The 19863-nt window shown below is 38.0% G+C and overlaps 4 protein-coding genes across 6 annotated transcripts; 2 read left to right on the forward strand and 2 right to left on the reverse strand.

Moving 5' to 3' along the window:
• The first annotated feature begins 1348 nt into the window (after positions 1-1348).
• LOC137876012 (vascular endothelial growth factor receptor 1-like) lies at positions 1349-5451 on the forward strand. 2 transcript variants are annotated; one of them, XM_068715545.1, is made up of 6 exons: positions 1349-1425; positions 1565-1909; positions 1993-2331; positions 2831-2947; positions 4457-4524; positions 4778-5451. In XM_068715545.1, exons 1-6 carry the CDS (start codon positions 1383-1385, stop codon positions 4916-4918), a joined length of 1053 nt encoding a protein of 350 aa, XP_068571646.1. In that variant the 5' UTR covers positions 1349-1382; the 3' UTR covers positions 4919-5451. The 2 variants fall into 2 exon arrangements, with proteins under 2 accessions (XP_068571646.1, XP_068571647.1); XM_068715546.1 differs by having other exon boundaries at positions 4460-4524.
• Positions 5452-5827: 376 nt separating this feature from the next.
• Positions 5828-8380, reverse strand: LOC137875708 (uncharacterized). The gene is made up of 6 exons (XM_068715178.1): positions 8320-8380; positions 7857-8180; positions 7374-7730; positions 6777-6911; positions 6595-6638; positions 5828-6513 (listed from the first exon to the last, which is right to left on the reverse strand). The coding sequence occupies exons 1-6, from the start codon at positions 8360-8362 to the stop codon at positions 6379-6381; spliced, it is 1038 nt and encodes a 345-aa protein (XP_068571279.1). The 5' UTR covers positions 8363-8380; the 3' UTR covers positions 5828-6378.
• Positions 8381-12513: 4133 nt separating this feature from the next.
• Positions 12514-15234, forward strand: LOC137876013 (immunoglobulin kappa light chain-like). 2 transcript variants are annotated; one of them, XM_068715547.1, is made up of 5 exons: positions 12514-12576; positions 12692-13027; positions 13118-13450; positions 14437-14533; positions 14688-15234. In XM_068715547.1, exons 1-4 carry the CDS (start codon positions 12534-12536, stop codon positions 14529-14531), a joined length of 807 nt encoding a protein of 268 aa, XP_068571648.1. In that variant the 5' UTR covers positions 12514-12533; the 3' UTR covers positions 14532-14533; positions 14688-15234. The 2 variants fall into 2 exon arrangements, with proteins under 2 accessions (XP_068571648.1, XP_068571649.1); XM_068715548.1 differs by lacking the exons at positions 14437-14533; positions 14688-15234 and adding an exon at positions 13866-14118.
• A 1065-nt stretch (positions 15235-16299) lies between these two features.
• On the reverse strand, positions 16300-19071 carry LOC137875706 (signal-regulatory protein beta-2-like). The gene is made up of 7 exons (XM_068715176.1): positions 19023-19071; positions 18560-18883; positions 18077-18433; positions 17588-17614; positions 17317-17454; positions 17151-17194; positions 16300-17054 (listed from the first exon to the last, which is right to left on the reverse strand). Exons 1-7 carry the CDS (start codon positions 19063-19065, stop codon positions 16920-16922), a joined length of 1068 nt encoding a protein of 355 aa, XP_068571277.1. The 5' UTR covers positions 19066-19071; the 3' UTR covers positions 16300-16919.
• Between the last annotated feature and the right edge of the window lie 792 nt (positions 19072-19863).

The following is a 19863-nucleotide window of genomic DNA, read 5'->3' on the forward strand; positions in this document are numbered from 1 at the left end:
GAATGGAAAGTTGAGCATGGTTGTGGTTTGGCTGCCAAACTGAGGTGTGGTTTCAAACCCCATTTACTTTCTTTCATTCTCACCAGTTTAGTCTCAAGGGGGGTTATGAAGAACACAAAGTGCAGAAGACAGAAAGTACAGTTTCATGGTGCAGCAGGCTTTTATAAAACCACACCTGGTCAGTTATTCATGCTACAAACACTCCCAAATATATAATGCGTCTGTTTCAGTGCATGTAGCGGACCGATACTCCTTCAGAATAAAACAAATGTGCTGCAATCCAATTGCAAAAAAGTTACAATAAGGCAGGCAAAATGTAAACGATCAGGTATAGTGGTTTAACTAAAATGAACTTTCTGATGCCTCGAGTAGCGTTTCCCCCTCTTGCACCACAAACCTCACTACATATCCTGTTGATACTCATAGGCTGTTCTCTTCAGTGGTGGGTCAAAGGCAGAAACGGCTCGCCTGTCAGTGTAGCACGGTGCATGTGGCTTTGCTTGTTGTTTTCAATGTAAATTGCCTTTACAAAGTGCTGTGAGACTAGAAAGACAGTGGTTGTCCTCACTAAATGTTTAGCAATATATTATTTTTGCAAACATTCCTGAACAAAAATGCACTTACACCATAATCACTGCACAACACCGAAACCATGTCCTGCAGAATCACAAATTCATAGAGATATTATTAAATAAAGGGTCTTGACATGTCACTTTCAAATGAGTAACCAACACACACGGATAAACTAACCCAAAAATAATTGGACTTTACAGAAACTAATTTAGTAAGCCCATGTAGCAAAAAGTTTTAAACAATAAATTCCTATGAATTCATGACAATAATTTATGAGTTAGTTTTCTTTCGTGGTTTGTTGTCTGTACACATCAGTCACATGATGTTTGGTAGTCTTGTGTTAGTCAGGTCAGACAGCTTTGCAACATCCAGCCTCTTACAGAAAAGTCAGAATGGTTAAGGCTGTAAACAGCCTGTTAAAGGTGCAGACAGAAACTCAGAATACATGTTGAGCGTCACTTATGCAGGAAAGGTAAAAGACAAATCAAGCTATTTGTCCTTTGCTCCCTGAGGCAGAGTACGCAATCTTATCTTTTTTTTAACCAAGTGTTGTTTTGTATATTTATCTTTAAACTAGCATTCTTCACCTGAAATGCAGTGTAGTTGGTCTAACAATGAAGTAAAACAAAAATCCATCTGGACTTCATTAAAAGGTTCACGATCATGGGTTTGGTCAATTTACAGCCACGTCTTCTTTTTAGCCAATCACTGTGACTTCTACTTTGTAAACCTTCATCACCTCTTGATCTTCGTCTCTCATTTGGCAGGAAACACATTCGCTGTGCAACAGAAGGGTTATATCTACCACAATGATCAGAACACTGACCGCTTTGATTCTTCTGGGTACAGTGTGTAAGTATAACTTTAAACATTATGATTGTTCAGATTTAACTGTGTTGAAGTTGTTAAAAGTCAAAGTTACAATCTTTCTTGAAGATATTCTACGATTGTCACTTTTTGTTTTGCGTTTGTATTTGTCCTTTTTCTTCAGCCTTGGTTCAAACTGCAGATGTTCCTCACCAGATCTCTTGGACTGTGCTTGAGCTTGGTGATAATTTGACTCTGTCATGTACATTCCTTAAAGATGAAGCCAGATTGTTTTTCTGGTATAAGCTGAAGTTTGGCTATATGGTCCAAACTGTTGCAGCAGGAATTTACAACAGAATAACACTTGAAGAACAATTTAACAAGTCAAGATTCTCAGTCACAAAAGTGAACGATCAATATGTTCTTGACATCAGAAATGTAAGCAAAGAAGATGAAGCAACATACTTCTGTCAAGCAGGATCGGCATACACGATGAAAATCAAGAATGGAACACTTTTGGCTGTGAAAGGTAAAATATGTTCATTTCAGTGATTTTTCTCGCTGCTTTGTCAAACAATCCACATGTTAACTGCCTTTTTGTGAATCACACAGACTTTAAAAATCAGCAGAGATCTTTCTACGTGAAACAAAGTCCGGAGACTGAGTCGGTCCAGCCGGGCAACTCGGTGACTCTCCAGTGTTCACTTCTCTCCAAGAACAAAGAAAACAGAGTCCAGTGTCCAGGTGAACAGAGAGTGTTCTGGGTCAGATCTGGATCAGGAGAATCTCATCCAGGATTAATTTACAATAACAGTGATAAACAAGAAGGAAGAAGTTGTGACTACAGTCTGTCCAAAACTATACAGACATCCTCTGATGCTGGGACTTACTACTGTGCTGTGGCCACATGTGGAGAGATCCTGTTTGGTGAAGGAACCAAAGTGGAGACAAGTACGTTTTAAAGTTTTTAATGCTGAATAGTGAATTCTTCAGTACATTTTAAACATTAAAGCTGGTCAGATTTGATTGGATACATATGTATAAAATGCATTAAACATTTCAATTAGTCATGGTTGCATCTCTAAATATATATTTCGCATCTTTAAGTCAGACAGAATCGCAGATCTTTGACATGTTAAATGTTAGTTGAGGGAGAAACATTGCTTTTTGTGTACCTTTCTTGTATGCGTCCATTCAGTCTCAAGAGTTTTGATGAATGAGGTGGAAGGAAATACAAATTATTAAAACTCCATACTACAACAAATGGAAGAAGGCTAGTTTCGACTTAGATAATACATTCTGCTTGTTGAAAGAAACATTCATTTTCACATTTCAAGTGTCTTAAAACAGCCAGGTTTTGAGTTTCTCTTAATATTGGCCGAGGTAGTCACTGAAATAACTCACATGAATGAGGTGTTAAGTGTCTATTTTGACATTTCTCTAATTCCAGGATCAAAACTGGAACTAGTTGTCATTGCGCTTGGAGTCCTGTTGGCCTGCTGTGTGACTGTGATTGTTCTCCTTATTTTCTACATAAATCGAAGGAGAGTTTGTGAACATTGCAAAGGTAGGTTCCCCAAATGTACACGGACTTAATTAAGCATTAACTTGTGCGCATGTTCCAGAATGAAAAGAATACGCTTAATTTGTCATTTCAGTTTCTCTGTTTTGTTTATGAGCGGTTGAATAATTTTATTTCACCCTTGTTTAATACGTGTAGGTAGTAATTTATTAGTTTTAGCCTAAAGGATATAAACTGTGAGCTTCTGAATAAATGGTTGCCTCGTTGAGTCCAGGGTTATTTAAAGTAACTAAAGTAAGTAAGTAGAATGTATTTATAATAGTACCAAGATCACAAAGTGATTCACAAGAATAAATTGTACAAAAATGTACAAACTTAGGACAGCGCTAGGCGACACAAAGGCCAGTTTAAATAAGTGGGTTTGAAGCCGTTTGTTTTTAAAAGGCCTCGACTTAGACTGCAGCTCGAATGTCGAGGTAAAGTATTCCACAGTTTCAGAGGAAAGGTCACCTTTTATTATCCATCCACGTCTTCTTTAGGACAACGTAAGATGTGTGTTACTTTAAAATATGGCAAATGTGAAAATGCAACTTAAGTATTTTAATAAGAAAAAGTCATCACCACAACCAAACATTTTCTAAAAATAAATGTTCTGAATGCAATTGTGTCGTATTTGAAAGATACCTTGTCACACTAGAAGAATCTGCCTTTTTACACCCTTTAAATAAACGGACATTCTATAACCTCCGCATACTTTTTGTAAATATACTGAAAACTAACTAATAACTACAGTTTAATGCTAAATGTGTGATATAAAGGACATGATATTTTCTGCGATGAATTCAAACCGCGTAGTCCAGCAAAAGAGAAAAACTTAGGGGATAGACTAACAAATGACTACCTTAAAGGTACAGTGTGTAGAGTTTAGGGAGATCTAGTAGCACAAATAAATACTCATACTCAACTACGTTTTCACAAGTGTATAATTAGCTTAGAATCAGCTGCATAGGGAGCGGGTCCTCTCTACAGTAGCCCATTACGGACAAACCAAACACTGGTTCTTGCAAGAAACTTTTGCGCCTTTATGTTACCTGAAGGCCACAGTAGGTCTCCAACACGCTTGTGAAACTGCGATAACATGAGCAGCAGAATGCAAAACTGTGGTCCCGCGAGCCAGCCGTCTAGCATTTTTATGGTGAAGATGGCCTCTGAGTTAGGCGAAAGGTTTGACCACGCTTTTGCTCTCGGCGACTCACGTTACGATAGAAAAGAAAGGAGTTAGCTGAGGCGTATTCAGTAAATTAAAAGCAAAACGTAACACTTAAACCCCATGTAACATTTTCCAACATATAGCACCAAACAACTGAATGCCTTAGTTGAGTTTTTTAGTGGCCGGCATTAGAAGAGTCGCATGAGATTCACAGGAGTGAATGTGTAACTGTTAAGCACAGAACTGAACATGTGAGGTGTTGTGTGGTTGACAGAAAGTCACATTAATTTATGACATGCAGTTCCCAGTGTGTGCTCACATTCTGAAGGCTTTGCTTTTATCAGCAGAAGCGACAAGTGCCGCCAGTAATCCTGGACATGACAAGTCGACAGTGGATCAATCAGCTGACCTGGTAAATATGTTTACAGCCTTGATACTAAGCACCGAATTCAGAGAGTCAGAACTGTTACACTATTGTGACTCTGGTCTCCTGGTTTCTCTTTCTGGCTCTAGGTGACAGATTTATAAAAAAAGTGCAAATGTTTTAGCATTCACCATGCAGCCTGATGATACCCCGTTTATTCTAGGCTTGGTTGTGATTAACTGTTCTTCATATTATAGTCCTAATCTATAAAAGTGTATTATTAACAGTTATTATTTTGCAGGACGGTGACAGAGATGCAGTTAATTATGCGGCACTGAATTTCTCCACAAGAAAAGTGAGAGGAGAGAAGAAAAGAGAGTCTCCCAAAGAGTGTGTGTACTCTGCTGTGCGAGTAGACCACAACACACAGCACCACCTGTAGGCGGAGCAAGGCCTGCATGTGAACCGAACCCCATGCGTCTTCATTGGGTTGGACTTTGCTCAGCTTTGCAAGTTTGACAAATGACGAGTTCATATTTTCATTTTAAATAAAGTGCTTCCTATTGGTCAAGTTCATCTCGTGACAAATGTCAGCGTGCCACAATGTGACTGGTTGTACAGTTGTGACTAACATCAGTCTGTTGGTTGGTTACTGTTGTACGGCATAGTAACATTGCGCTGTGTAAAATACATTCACATAATTTCTAGGTTTTCTAATGCTTTGACAAAATTGCTGCTTATATTGTCTTCTAAGACGATTAAAAAAATATATATTTTAAATTAAAGGGACCTAATTCAGGTGTAAGGCTGCATCATTGAGCTCTCTGTTGTGTAATTCTACTTTTTTTCTTTTTCAGCTCTACGTTGCCATTTCACAACTGATTCATGTGTATATTAATTATTGTATGGAAATTTGGTTGTATGGTGCACTTAAATATTTTAAGAGAATAAATACATTTGCAATTATCATACTAGTTTCCTCAATATGCTACTTTTAGATAAGTCTTGTAGATACATGAATAAAATAAATAAATCTAAATCTACTTACTCAACTTACAGATTTGTCTTTCTTGCTTTAGTGCCCCCTACAGGCTATCCTGCTCTTCACACCCACCCCACCGAATCACTGTGAACTGAATTAGTTCACAGTGATTCCACTACAAACCACTACTGTCTGACTTATTGGTAGACCAGTATAAATGGTTGGTGAATCCCATTGAATGATGATAGGTAAATGATAGTTTAACTATGATAGTTAAATGTTTCAGTCACAACGTGGTTTGCCAAAATTCAGAAAAATGTTCACAACAGTTTCTTAAAGTTTGAGTGGACAAACGGCAGAAAACAAAGAAGAAGTAAAAAAAGCATAAACGTTTAATACGTTATTATATCTAAACACAAACTTAATATGAATGCTTCCTTATTGTCTGTTGTGTGTCTGTTTGGAGACAGAAATAGCTGCATGACGACGCCAGTAGCATTTCCTGTCACGCATTTCATTAACCGGCAGCACAACAGTAATGATGAACACAATTAAACATTCCAGTTGGGACTTCACATGGACACACTACTACACATTACATTTCACCCTCATCATAGTTACAAGTTAATACCACTTTTGGTAGAACTCTTATTTTAGAAATGGTGAATCACGGTAAAGACGACTAAAAAAATAACCCAGTAGACAAAGACAGTAAAGAATCAGTGTGACGGCAGCATAGGTGGATGACAGGCCTTTAACCACCGCTGTTCTTATCACCGTCAACTAGCTTTACATGTAAGCAGAAGAACAAAACATCAAAGTAAGACACATCATTTGCACAAACAGCCTTTAACTTTAAAAAGAACAACATCAGCAATCACACACGGTACCAACTGACCTCAATCAGTCCACTTAACATGCTAATCCAACCCAAAAGCCTTAACAGCAGCATAGATCCTCTCTCTCTCCGTTGTTTCTGCGTCCCTCGTTCCACCTCTGCCAGACTTCATCGCGGTAAAGACGGCAGTAGAATAAATCCACGCGTCTTCATTCCTCTGAGGAAATGTATTGAACATTATATAAGATGACAAATACCAATAAAATACTAATAGTGTTTTTGAATAAGTTGATCTTACCTTTAAATTCCTTTTTGCAACATTTTCAAGCAGAGAAACAGCAGCTAGAATATGAAATAAACAAAAAGAATATAAAGAGATACAAATAGATAAGGATGCACTAGTTTGTTACAACACTAATGATGAAATATAAATACATATATTCATGTGTGTGTGGGATATAGAGATTTATCTTTCATTACCTTCATTGTTGCAATAATCACACTTGTTTTTCTTGATGGCGTAAATGAGGACGGCTGCAACATTCACACTAATAGTAAAGACAGCACACAGCAGGACCAGAAATGTACCGTCACCAAAGGACCACGAGCCGGTTTCTGAAACAAGAACACAAACAATGACTTTTAGTAAAACTAAATGAAAATGTAATTCCTCCAAAGAGGATTTTACTTGTCACAAGTATTTCCCTACAATCAATCTGTATGGATTTCTATTTGACTTCTGATCAAGATTCATTAACACTTAAATATGCACATTTCATATTAAACTAATTTACCACACTGACTTGCCAGTGGGTTGATAATTAATAACTTACGTGCAGAAAAACCTTGTTAAACCTCACAGAACTGTATTTCCTTTCATCCTGTCATTAAGATTCCAAATATGACGGTGTGTAAAATGATGCCGAAGATATCTAGAATATTTCCATTCGATGGAATGTTGCTGTCATAAAATCTAATATACTAATATATAGTATATCATGCTGTCAAAGAGTATGATATTTTTCAACATTAAAAGCAATTATGGTGGCACTAAAAGGGAGAAAACTGGATATTTACCTTCTATGTCCAGTTTTGTTCCGTTTCCAAATAATATCTCTCCACATGTGGCCACAGCGCAGTAATAAGTCCCGGCATCAGAGAAGCCGACGTTCTTAGAGAAGCTGTAGACACATTTCTGTGGAGAGTGAGCCTCAGGACTCTTCTCACATCCAGCACTGTTGTTTCTTTGTGCATAAATGACACTGGGATAAGATCCATTTGATCCGGCTCTGAACCAGTACACACTCTGTTCTTCTGGACACGTCTTCTCCTCAGAGTCAGAGAGGACTGAACACTGCAGAGTCACTGAGTCTCCTGGATGGACTGGATCAGATGAACGCTCTTGTATGACGGCAGTGATATCAGGTTCTGGTCCTGAGAAATACAAACATGATAATAACCATGCTTTAGTGAGCATTGAAGTACTTAAGAAATGTTTTTATCTTTATACATACATGTAGGATAATTAAATGATGTAAACTGATTTTTATAAATGTTTACCTCCAATTCTCAGAAATGTTCCGTTCAAAAGTATCACATCGAGTCGGTTCACTCTAAAACAGTAGTAAACTCCAGTATCGCTTAGCTTTGCTTGATGGATATGCAGGAGAAATGTTCCAGGTTCTTGTTTTGTTGTAATGCGAGGAGTCGTATTAACACCATCTTCATCAAAAGTGTATGTTCCTTTAAAGAATTCAGGTAAGTTTCCAGAAACAAGCCTGATCCAAAACAAGGATGATTGTACCACAGATTTAGTGCGAGCACAAGAAAGAGTCACATTTTGTCCAACACTCTTTGTCTCAAAGATCAGATCATCTGTGCATCCTGAAAATGTGAAGAGAAACACGGTTCAGTGGTTGTTGACAGAGAAAGAATCAGGTATGTCCTGCTGAATTACAGTAAGAACATGACAATGATATAAATACATATGTGAAGTAAATCTGACATTGCTACATGTACTTACGCCCCACTCTGAGAATCAGCAGTAAATAAAAGATGATCATCATTTTCTTGTTAATCCTCTTGAGACTGCAGTTAAATCAGATCAAATTAGAAGATGAAGTGTCTTAATGTAATCATGTCAAGTGGGAGGGATCAGTTTCAGAGCAATCTGATTGGCCTAAAAATATGAAACAACACCAACAGCGCACTTTTGTTTCATTGTGAGTTTCTACAACTATACGACAACTATGACAACTTAACAAGATTTAAGGGGGAATCCAGCAATTAAGTATTACACTCCCAATAAGTTAGAGAACTTACAAGAGACGGATAAAATTCTTAACAAAGACCAACAAAGTATGAAAAAACACTGGATCCTACATTTCCTTTAGTGTGACTCAAAAGCGTCTTTCATTAGAGCTTCACTGACTATAGAAGTCTCTTAAACTTAAACGCTCCAGTTTGCAGTGCAGAATTTTAGTTCTCCAAACCCACTGATGGATGTAAATGACAAATTGCAAACAAGTCCAATATGAATGTATCTCCAAAAGAGAACCGGACTGAATTGCTGCCACTCATTATGTTTGTGTGTTAGCTTACACATTTAAGGATTGTAGCATTTATGCATCAAAACTGAGATCCAGCAGCTTTGTGGTTAACTCATGACTCTAACATGTCCTGCTGTCTAAAGAAGAGTAACAATCTCTAAATGCTTTACAACCCAGCGTCCCGGTCATTTTAAGCCTTTGTTTGTGTAATCTTCACACAGTTGAGTGCTTGTGTTTGTGCACATATTCAGCATATTACATGTCCTCTCTTTTCTGCAGCAAGTGGCTCCTCTGTGTTAGACTGTTCCAACTCCTCCCCTCTGGTAGGCGCTACAGAGCACTGTACGACAAAACCACCAGACACAGGAACAGCTTCTTTCCACTGGCCGTCACTCTGACGAACAATTAATCAGACATACTGCACTATGATCTCCAGTTTGATTTGTGTGCAGAAAAGATGCATTCATCCATTTGTCATCACGATACACAGAGATAAAGACGTGTTAAATGTTATGCACGCTAGCCAATTCAGATGCTCCACATCATCAGTGATGACCCGCCCACTCCTGCCTGTCAGTCACATCAGCAGGAAGAGCACAGCGTACAGAGGAGGGCGGTTCAACCATCCGTCCTCTATTCTCACCTCACTTCTTTTCAGGGGGCTGGTGAGAGGCAGCAGCAGAGCGCCACTCTCACAGGATCACATTCACCTGGAGGAGATTTAAAGTTTCTGACCCGTATATTGTTATCAGTCCAGTGTGAACCTGGGACAAGACCCAAAATAAAACCGTATAATCAATAACAAGGTGATTATGAATAAACAATCCTGGGTCACTTCATTCACAGTGGTTGACGTCTTCACACTAACATTAAAATGCAGCCCAGTACAACACCACAAACTCCAGCGTTATAATAATGATCAAAACAGCGTTAAGGTTTCCTCCCAACGAGACAGTTGTATGAAGAAGTAAATTATAAAGACGACCGTCTATCTATAGTTTAGGACCGAAACTTCAGTCACATTTGTTAAACCAGCTCGCTGTGGTTTGTGGCCTTCATCAGGTTCTACATATTGTTGACAATGAGCCAAAACACGCTTTGTACTTTCACACACACACACACACACACACACACACACACACACACACACACACACACACACACACACACACACACACACACACACACACACAGACACAAATAGACACACATTCACAGTCACCACTGACAAACAAATGATGCGTGGAAACTTAAGCATTGTTGGGGCCGAGCCTCAAACTGAGGTGTCGATACAAACCTTCCTCTCTCACTCTGTTTCAGCCTCATGAAGCTCGTTTTGAACAATGTGTTACCTTTTAATAACACACTTGTTGTTATGATTGTTATTAATATCACATCAACTAACAGGAGTAGGTTAAGGGTTTAGGAGGGTTGGACAAACGCACCCAGTCACGCTATGTCCCGACCATTTTCCATCTCACTCCTTTACAGTTTTGTGCTGTTCATTTGTAATTGCTGTCAGAGGGGGAGGTGCTAATCCTTCACTGGACCCACTCTGGTCTATTTGTCGATGCAGAATTTTGAACCTTGATCTTAAGTTAAGTTTGTCTGATTATCTACAAATAGGTGAGGAAGCCTTGTTTAAGTCTGTGGTGCGGCGATAGACTCAGGTGATGAATAAATCTGCAGATTAAAACAAAACACGCAAATATGCATCTGTGATATTTTAAGATTGCACATGCATATGGTCGTAGATGGTTGCATCTTAACATGAAGGATAGACAGTATCTATACTTTAAATGAGCACAGCAACAAGTAAAAATAGAACAATAAGTTTGTCTGCTGAAGCTTATTGTAGCTCTTCCCTCACTACACATCCTGTTGAATAGTCTGTTGTGAGTAAACAGCCTTGAAGGTTGGTCAAATGGTGCAAAAGTGTCCCACCACAGCTTCAGTCTGTCAGTGTAGCTGTTGCATGTGGCTTTGCTTGCTGCTCTCGCTACATGCAGAAGGGATTTACAAAGTGCTGTGAGACCAGAAAGAGTGACGGGTTTATTCAATTGAGTAGTTGTCCCCTGACATGTTTTTACACTGAATATGTTTTAAAAAGGAAACGAATTGTGTCTACAACATGTAATGCTCAGTATGTGTGTAACTGCTGCACATCAGTTCACTGGTGAAAACCACCGACAGTCTATTTGATCCCTCTCACTTTGTGTCTTCATGTGCAAATAACTTTCAAAGCAGACATTTAGACTTGAGAAACACACAAGTGTAACATCATTAATTAAATGGGCCTGTCCTTAATGTTATTGGTTTTACTAGTGCTTTTTGTGCTAAAACAAATCAAAGTATCTGTTATTGAAAAAGAGGAAATGATAAACAAACAAAACTATTTAAGAGTGTTTGAAAGATCATCAAGATTTAGATGATCATAACTGCAATACTTTATCATAATGACAAATTGTACATTCATGAGGCCTCTTTCTCTCACTGTAACCAGTGACATTTTCTTTGTGGCTTTGGCCACATTTCGTCTCACTTTTCCCCACAACTGTCATTAGAACCTGCAGGCTATCCTGTAGCTAATGCTATTTCAAAAGTCCTCCTTTTCACCTCTTAGTGTTGATTGGAATCCAGCTCCAGGATGAGTTTAGCCTAGTTTAGCACAAACACAGGAAGTAAAACTCAGCCTACACTGAGGGAGGAAAATACTGTCTCATTTACATGTTGCATGTCATCAGCAAACAAGCTAGCCAACAATATATCCAAAAATTTACAAAAGTCAACGGCATCACTTTAAAACTGGACTTCAGCCGTTGGGACAAGCAATGTGTCAGTAAATGGCTCCAGTGTGAACTGTTTATGAAGCCACTGATTTTTTCGCAAGAATCCACCTTGTCAGGCTTCAAGAAATGCGTTTTTGTCCAAACCATTCTGATTCGGACCAATCAGCATCCTGAGAGGATCTAGTGGCAGCAACAGGCGTGTTTTAGGTCTTTGTGACACGACAAATGCTGCTTCAGCATCACTTATATTAATGTAATTCTGAATAGGGACGTGGTCCCGTTACACCAGATCTGGAGAGTATTTCTTCAGTAAAGAACAAAGTACAGCGCTGAAGACTTTTCTCAAAGGAGAGGGTGTTTGTTCCCGACTGACGGTGATACACAGATGGTTCATCCGATCACCTGCTGAGTACTTTTTTTTTAGTGCTGTGTAACAAACCAGTTGCCACTCCAGGTTAATTTAAAGTTATGGAAATTTCTTGCAAAAAACAAATAGAAAGTGTGGATTGTGTCACCTGTGCATGTGATTAAAATCCAACATTTCTGCACATCGTGACCTTTAAATACACACATGCAGTCAATAAGACTCATTTTGCTGTTGAAAGACTTTCAGTACTTGCTCTTAAATAGGCCAAAAACCCACAAAAAATGGTTATCAGAGAAACAATACATTTAGTCATGCAGTCTGAATAACGACACTGCTTTGAAAATACAACAAATACTCAACATGTAGATGTCCTATCAAATGAAAATAGATCAAAGGTTTAAACTTGAAGGGGGACGGTCATTATCTATGTTTCAGCCAATCATTGTACTTTGTAAACCTTGATCAGCCAGTGACTACAGCTTCCATTTGGTCGTGTGTCATCAGTAGTGCAAGACAAGAGTGCTGTTGCACAATGATTGGAGGACTGGCTGCTTTGATTCTACTTTGTACAGTGTGTAAGTGCAATTCTTAACTACTTTGAGAAAGACACAACCATGTATTCATCTTTGGAAGGGTTCATACTTTACCTGTTTACTTATCTTGTGCTTTCATTCTGTCTCTTTTCTTCAGATCTGATTCAAGCTGCAGAGGTTCCTCACCAGCTCTCTTTGACTTTGGTTGAACTTGGTGGAAATGTTACTTTGCAGTGTCCAGTTTCTGGGGAGGACAGCACATTCTTTTACTGGTACAAGCAGCCTCTTGGATATATGGTCCAACAGGTCGCTTCTGTTCTTGTTGGCAGAGTGACAGTTAGTGAGGAATTTAACAACCTACGTTTTAACGTCACAGAGCGGAACGCTCTTACCATCAGAAATATCAGCAAAGAGGACGAAGCAACATACTTCTGTCTCATTGGATCAAGATATTCACACAGTTTTGTTAATGGCACCTTCTTGGTTGTGAAAGGTAAAACATATTTCTCTCTTAGTCTTTTTGCCACGTTTGATAATTTAAATTATTCATTTTTATTAACGCATTTTTACCTGAATCATGCAGATCGTAATCAGCAGAGATCTTTCTACGTGAAACAAAGTCCGGATACTGAGTCAGTCCAGCCGGGCGACTCGGTGACTCTCCAGTGTTCACTTCTCTCCAAGAACAAAGAAAACAGAGTCCAGTGTCCAGGTGAACACAGTGTGTACTGGTTCAGATCTGGATCAGGAGAATCTCATCCAGGATTCATTTACACTCACAGTGATGAACAAGAAGAAAGAAGTTGTGTCTACAGTCTGTCCAAAACTATACAGACCTCTGATGCTGGGACTTACTACTGTGCTGTGGCCACATGTGGAGAGATCCTGTTTGGTGAAGGAACCAAAGTGGAGACAAGTACGTATTTACAGTTATACTAAAAGTATTGTATTTTCATATATTCATATATTGAAGATCTAACATCTAGCGAATTTGACGGCACACACCAGTTACTCAAAGAGGCCACGCACTCAACAATGCTTAACTTTTAGCCTTAAACAGTATAAACCGCTAAGTTGTACAATGAATTAACACACCCACACCTCCGCACAACCCTGCAGAGGTGCTGCGTTGCCGGATTTTTAATGAATGCATCTGAAGTGTACACTTCTTCCTGTCGGCCCTGTGTGTTACTCTGTGTGTCTGCTCTCAGTCATACACACAGACAACATCACTCTGCACACAGCAGAGGAGAGAGAGAGGAGCAGGGGGAACACTGAAGCACAGAAACACACAGCGATGTAACAACCCGTTCTCATATCATATCATACAGATGCTAAAGGGAGGCTTGTGCCTCTGTATCGTGACAAAGCGGTGGTTTTTGACAACCCGACATGGGGCTCAAAGGCTCTTTGATGACGCCCAACAACGTCACAAACACAGCAAGACAAGAAGCAAAGAGAAAATCCAGGCAGAGGGCAGAGTCTCTGCAGAGACAGACACCACCACACACTCCTAGTGGGTCGTAGTGATGATTGAAGGGGATTATTATTTCAACAGTCTACACATTGTTCTTGAGGAAAATGGTGCAAATTATGACTTTAAATTCATGAATCATCTCACAACTTGTTATTGTTCCCTTCACACGTTTACCTGAAAGGTGCCCAAGATTTGGACTTGAAAAGCAATAGAGGACTTGACTCATATGACATCATCCCAACTATTTCATGAAATTCCATAATTCAAATTATTGTTACAAATTATGATAAATTACACATTTGATGAACCGAATATTACTAATCTGCAGTATTTAAGCTATTTACCATTGAGTCACCTAAAAGTCATGGATGACTTCATGGAAACAAGGAGTAAAGAGTTAAATGACATTTTTAAATGACTTTCAGGAACAATTCATTGGGATCCAGTTCACATCATCCTTGGCACACTGCTGGCTCTCTGTGTGATTGTGATTGTCATCCTTGTTTTCTCAAGGAACTGAAGGTAAGTTCAGTAAACTGTGAAGACGAAGAACATAACTGGAATCTACAGATGTTCTTGTTTATAAAAAATCCAGGACGTTACAGGAAGCCTCTCTGATACCATTTACTCTTGGTCTTGTTGTCACAGCTCTGACTATTAAAACTATTATTTTTAGGATGGTGACACAGAGGCACTGAACTACTGCATCACTGGATCTATCGACAGTGAAAAGGAAGAAGAAGAAGAGAAACAAGTCAAAGGAATCAATGATCGGCACTGATTTCTGTTTGGGTGAATTCCACTTATTTAAAAAAAGACAGTTCAGTTCTTTGTTATATTTTGGAAAGCCAACATGTATTATATGGATAAAGTGTGTGTGAATGTTTTTATCTTTACTTAACATTAGTTGTGCATTGTTTATTTACATTTAAGGCTGGAATTATGTTTCTTCAAAGATACACAGAAATATTATACTCAAAATCCATATGAGTACAAAAGACACGTGAACGTCTCAGAATAGTTCCTGCGCATATTCGCCTCCGTACACTGAGTGTGTTCAGAGATGTCTGCGTGGCCTGAGTAGCATGCTCCAGCCTTAGTAACTTGTGTTTGCTAATGTTGCTTTGTTGAAATAAGAATGAATATATCTGTTGAAGCTTGGAATATTGACTGCATCATGAAACATTAATCAAAGTTGAAATAAAAAAGGATTATGTCAGAAATCTTCCGCAGTCATTCTTGAGAAAATCCACGTTGCTAAAAAAATATCCTGTGTGAAAAATAAAGTAAGCTGTTTGCATCAAACAATGTGAGCAAGTGGGACTTATCCTGCTTTTATCATTACACTAAATCATGTATTAAATTAGTTTAATATTGATCTGCCGCCGTATCGACATATGGGCGTTCTAATTGGACAACTGATATTTTGAAAGCTGCTTTTCTACATTTTTAACGAGGCAAGTGGAATGCTAATTATACATTTGACAATAAAAGCGTACAGGAGTGGTGCAGATGAAGGTGCAGGAGGAGTTTGGACACAGTAAGGTGATTCTCAGGTTATGGACTGTTGGTCACAGGTTGATCTGACTGCACTGGTCTGGGGTTAGCAGCTTTTCTTTAGGGGTCGTTGGTGAGAGAGGGGGAGTGCACCCAGATGTTTGGAGCAAGAGAAGAACTTTTAGTCAACTTTCCCACAACCGAGACTCTCTTGAAAAAGGGATTTTTAATCTCAACGGCACTATCCTGCATAATTAAAGGTTAAAAAAATACTTGTGTGTACGTAGAACAGATAATTGATGCGATTCGTAGAATTTGTGTAAAAATCATTCAGTTTGGGCTTAATTAAGGTAAATTCAGATAAATTCATTTTTGCCTCCGAATGATTATTGTAAATTTTGATTTTTGATTGATTCTAAAACAGCAGATTATTCAATGATGACATTTTGATCATGGAGTGCAATAAAGGATGGATTATATCTGGACATTTTTTTTACGGAAATATTATTGCCATTGTTACTAAAATATTTACATTAATCGTAGGTCTGAGATGATCTCTCTAGAATGGAACGCTGTGCACAGACATCGTGACTGACGTCTTGTTTCCATTGTGTTCCTTCAACATACACAATACTACAAAAACATAAAACCAGTTGATACAATATACTTTAGCTCAATGTAACTTTTTCACAACAACCCTCAAGATTATGATATATTCCTGAACGTCAATACTAAAATCATTTTTATAGGAATCACATCAACACATTACTTATTCAATTATTGTCTTTATTTGCAAATAGATTTAGAAAAACAGTATAGTTTTGTTGAGAGGTTTGATAGTTGTTTTTTCTTTTGCCCTGATAATTTAAAACACTTTTAATATTTAGATCTCAAGTTAATTTAGGGTTAAGACAGACTGTGTCACATTGCTTTTAACTTGCAGGAATTATGAAACATATATGTCGCCGTTTATTTCTGTAAAAGTATTGTACTAGTTTCTACTGTGATTTAATAAGAAAACCAATCAATGTCCCTGTCTTATACAAGATCAACTAACTAAAGTTATTTTCAAAATAAACAAATTATGACTAAAGACTTAATGAAATTATGCCATTATAAAAGAAAAGAGAAAACCTTTGAAAAGACTGAAAGCAGTACACCTTAGCATTGATACATAGAGAAGTTTACAGCCTTAAAACTGTACATCAGACGAAAGACACAGATGGAAACCTTCTTCAACCCTCTGACTCTTTGAAGGTCAATCTTTCAAACAGTCAACAATGCACAAAATTAAACAAGAATTAAGAGATATGAGATGCTGTAGAATATCAACAAGTCATTAAAACGTGTCAAAATGAAACGTAGAACATTTTTCAGGTTATCAAAGTGAAAGACTGTAACCGATAGATTGTTAATCTTTCATTAAAGTCCTGACACCAGTGTAGACGGTCTCTCCCTCTGCTGTTTTTACATTCTTTCTCTCTGCTCTGCCAGTTTTCCTCTTGGTGAAGGTTGGTGCAGAATAAACCAACATGTCCTCATTTCTCTGAATAAATATGAAAACAGCATATTTTAATTTCCATAGAGTGGAAAGAAAATGCTAATAACTTTTCCATTGTGATGTTTTCTTTATAGACCTTACCTGCTGACCTTGGTGCTCACCTCTGACTGTTGCAGCAACGGCAGCTGTGTTATAAAATAAAAACAGAGATTTAGGATGAAAGACCCTGCAGGTTAATTTACACATGTCAGTTGTGTTAATTCTGGAAAGTTAGCTTTTGCAAGATACTGTTAGAAACGTGTATTACCGTTGGACTGATCACAAGTTTTCATCTTGATGGTATAAATCAGGAAGGCAATAACAATCAGACTCATAGCCAGAGCTGCAAATAGCAGAATCAGAACCGTGTTGGCCTTCTGCAAATCCCACATGTTGAGTGCTGAAACTATATGAAAATGAGCAAATAATTGAAGTTAACCATTTTGACAAGATGATATAAGGCATATGGTACAATTGTTTTATGATACATGATCTAAATTAATCTTGATTTATATGGAAATATTCTGCCGTTACCGTACCGTCACCAAAGGACCACGAGCCGGTTTCTGAAACATGAACACAAACAATGACTTTTAGTAAAACTAAATGAAAATGTAATTCCTCCAAAGAGGATTTTACTTGTCACAAGTATTTCCCTACAATCAATCTGTATGGATTTCTATTTGACTTCTGATCAAGATTCATTAACACTTAAATATGCACATTTCATATTAAACTAATTTACCACACTGACTTGCCAGTGGGTTGTTAATCAATAACTTATGTGCAGAAAAACCTTGTTAAACCTCACAGAACTGTATTTCCTTTCATCCTGTCATTAAGATACTAAATATGACGGTGTGTAAAATGATGCCGAAGATATCTAGAATATTTCCATTCGATGGAATGTTGCTGTCATAAAATCTAATATACTAATATATAGTATATCATGCTGTCAAAGAGTATGATATTTTTCAAAATTAAAAGCAATTATGGTGGCACTAAAAGGGAGAAAAATGGATATTTACCTTTTATGTCCAGTTTTGTTCCGTTTCCAAATAATATCTCTCCACATGTGGCCACAGCGCAGTAATAAGTCCCGGCATCAGAGGAGCCGACGTTCTTAGAGAAGCTGTAGACACATTTCTGTGGAGAGTGAGCCTCAGGACTCTTCTCACATCCAGCACTGTTGTTTCTTTGTGCATAAATGACACTGGGATAAGATCCATCTGATCCGGCTCTGAACCAGTACACACTCTGTTCTTCTGGACACGTCTTCTTCTCAGAGACAGAGAGGACTGAACACTGCAGAGTCACTGAGTCTCCTGGATGGACTGGATCAGATAAACGCTCTTGTATGATGGCAGTGATATTAGGTTCTGGTCCTGAGAAATATAAACATGATAATAACCATGCTTTAGTGAGCATTGAAGTACTTAAGAAATGTTTTTATCTGTATACATACAAGTAGGATAATTAAAATATGTAAACTGATTTTTCTAAATGTTTACCTCCAATTCTCAGAAATGTTCCTTTCAAAAGTGTCATATCAAGTTTTTTCACTCTAAAACAGTAGTAAACTCCAGTATCGCTTAGCTTTGCTTGATGGATATGCAGGAGAAATGTTCCAGGTCCTTGTTTTGTTGTAATGCGAGGAGTCGTATTAACACCATCATAATCAAAAGTGTATTTTCCTTTAAAGAATTCAGGTAAGTTTCCAGAAACAAGCCTGATCCAAAACAAGGATGATATGCCCTGAGTTGTATTGCGAGGACAAGTCAAAGTCACATCTTGTCCAACACTCTTTGTCTCAAAGATCAGATCATCTGTGCATCCTGAAAATGTGAAGAGAAACACGGTTCAGTGGTTGTTGACAGAGAAAGAATCAGGTATGTCCTGCTGAATTACTGTAAGAACATGACAATGATATAAATACATATCTGAAGTAAATCTGACATTGCTACATGTACTTACGCCCCACTCTGAGAATCAGCAGTAAATAAAAGATGATCATCATTTTCTTGTTAATCCTCTTGAGACTGCAGTTAAATCAGATCAAATTAGAAGATGAAGTGTCTTAATGTAATCATGTCAAGTGGGAGGGATCAGTTTCAGAGCAATCTGATTGGCCGGTCGTTATTTTCCAACCTAAAAATATGAATCAACACCAACAGCGCACTTTTGTTTCATGGTGAGTTTCTACAACTATACGACAACTATGACAACTTAACAAGATTTAAGGGGGAATCCAGCAATTAAGTATTACACTCCCAATAAGTTAGAGAACTTACAAGAGACAGATAAAATTCTTAACAAAGACCAACAAAGTATTCAAAAACACTGGATCCTACATTTCCTTTAGTGTGACTCAAAAGCGTCTTTCATTAGAGCTTCACTGACTATAGAAGTCTCTTAAACTTAAACGCTCCAGTTTGCAGTGCAGAATTTTAGTTCTCCAAACCCACTGATGGATGTAAACGACAAATTGCAAACAAGTCCAATATGAATGTATCTCCAAAAGAGAACCGGACTGAATTATTGCCACTCATTATGTTTGTGTGTTAGCTTACACATTTAAGGATTGTAGCATTTATGCATCAAAACTGAGATCCAGCAGCTTTGTGGTTAACTCATGGCTCTAACATGTCCAGCTGTCTAAAGAAGAGTAACAATCTCTAAATGCTTTACAACCCAGCGTCCCGGTCATTTTAAGCCTTTGTTTGTGTAATCTTCACACAGTTGAGTGCTTGTGTTTGTGCACATATTCAGCATATTACATGTCCTCTCTTTTCTGCAGTAAGTGGCTCCTCTGTGT

Source organism: Cebidichthys violaceus, unplaced genomic scaffold (genome assembly GCF_023349555.1).
Source record: "Cebidichthys violaceus isolate CVI_PGR_0920_01 unplaced genomic scaffold, fCebVio1.0.p SCAF_2, whole genome shotgun sequence".
Taxonomy (NCBI): Eukaryota; Metazoa; Chordata; class Actinopteri; order Perciformes; family Stichaeidae; genus Cebidichthys; species Cebidichthys violaceus.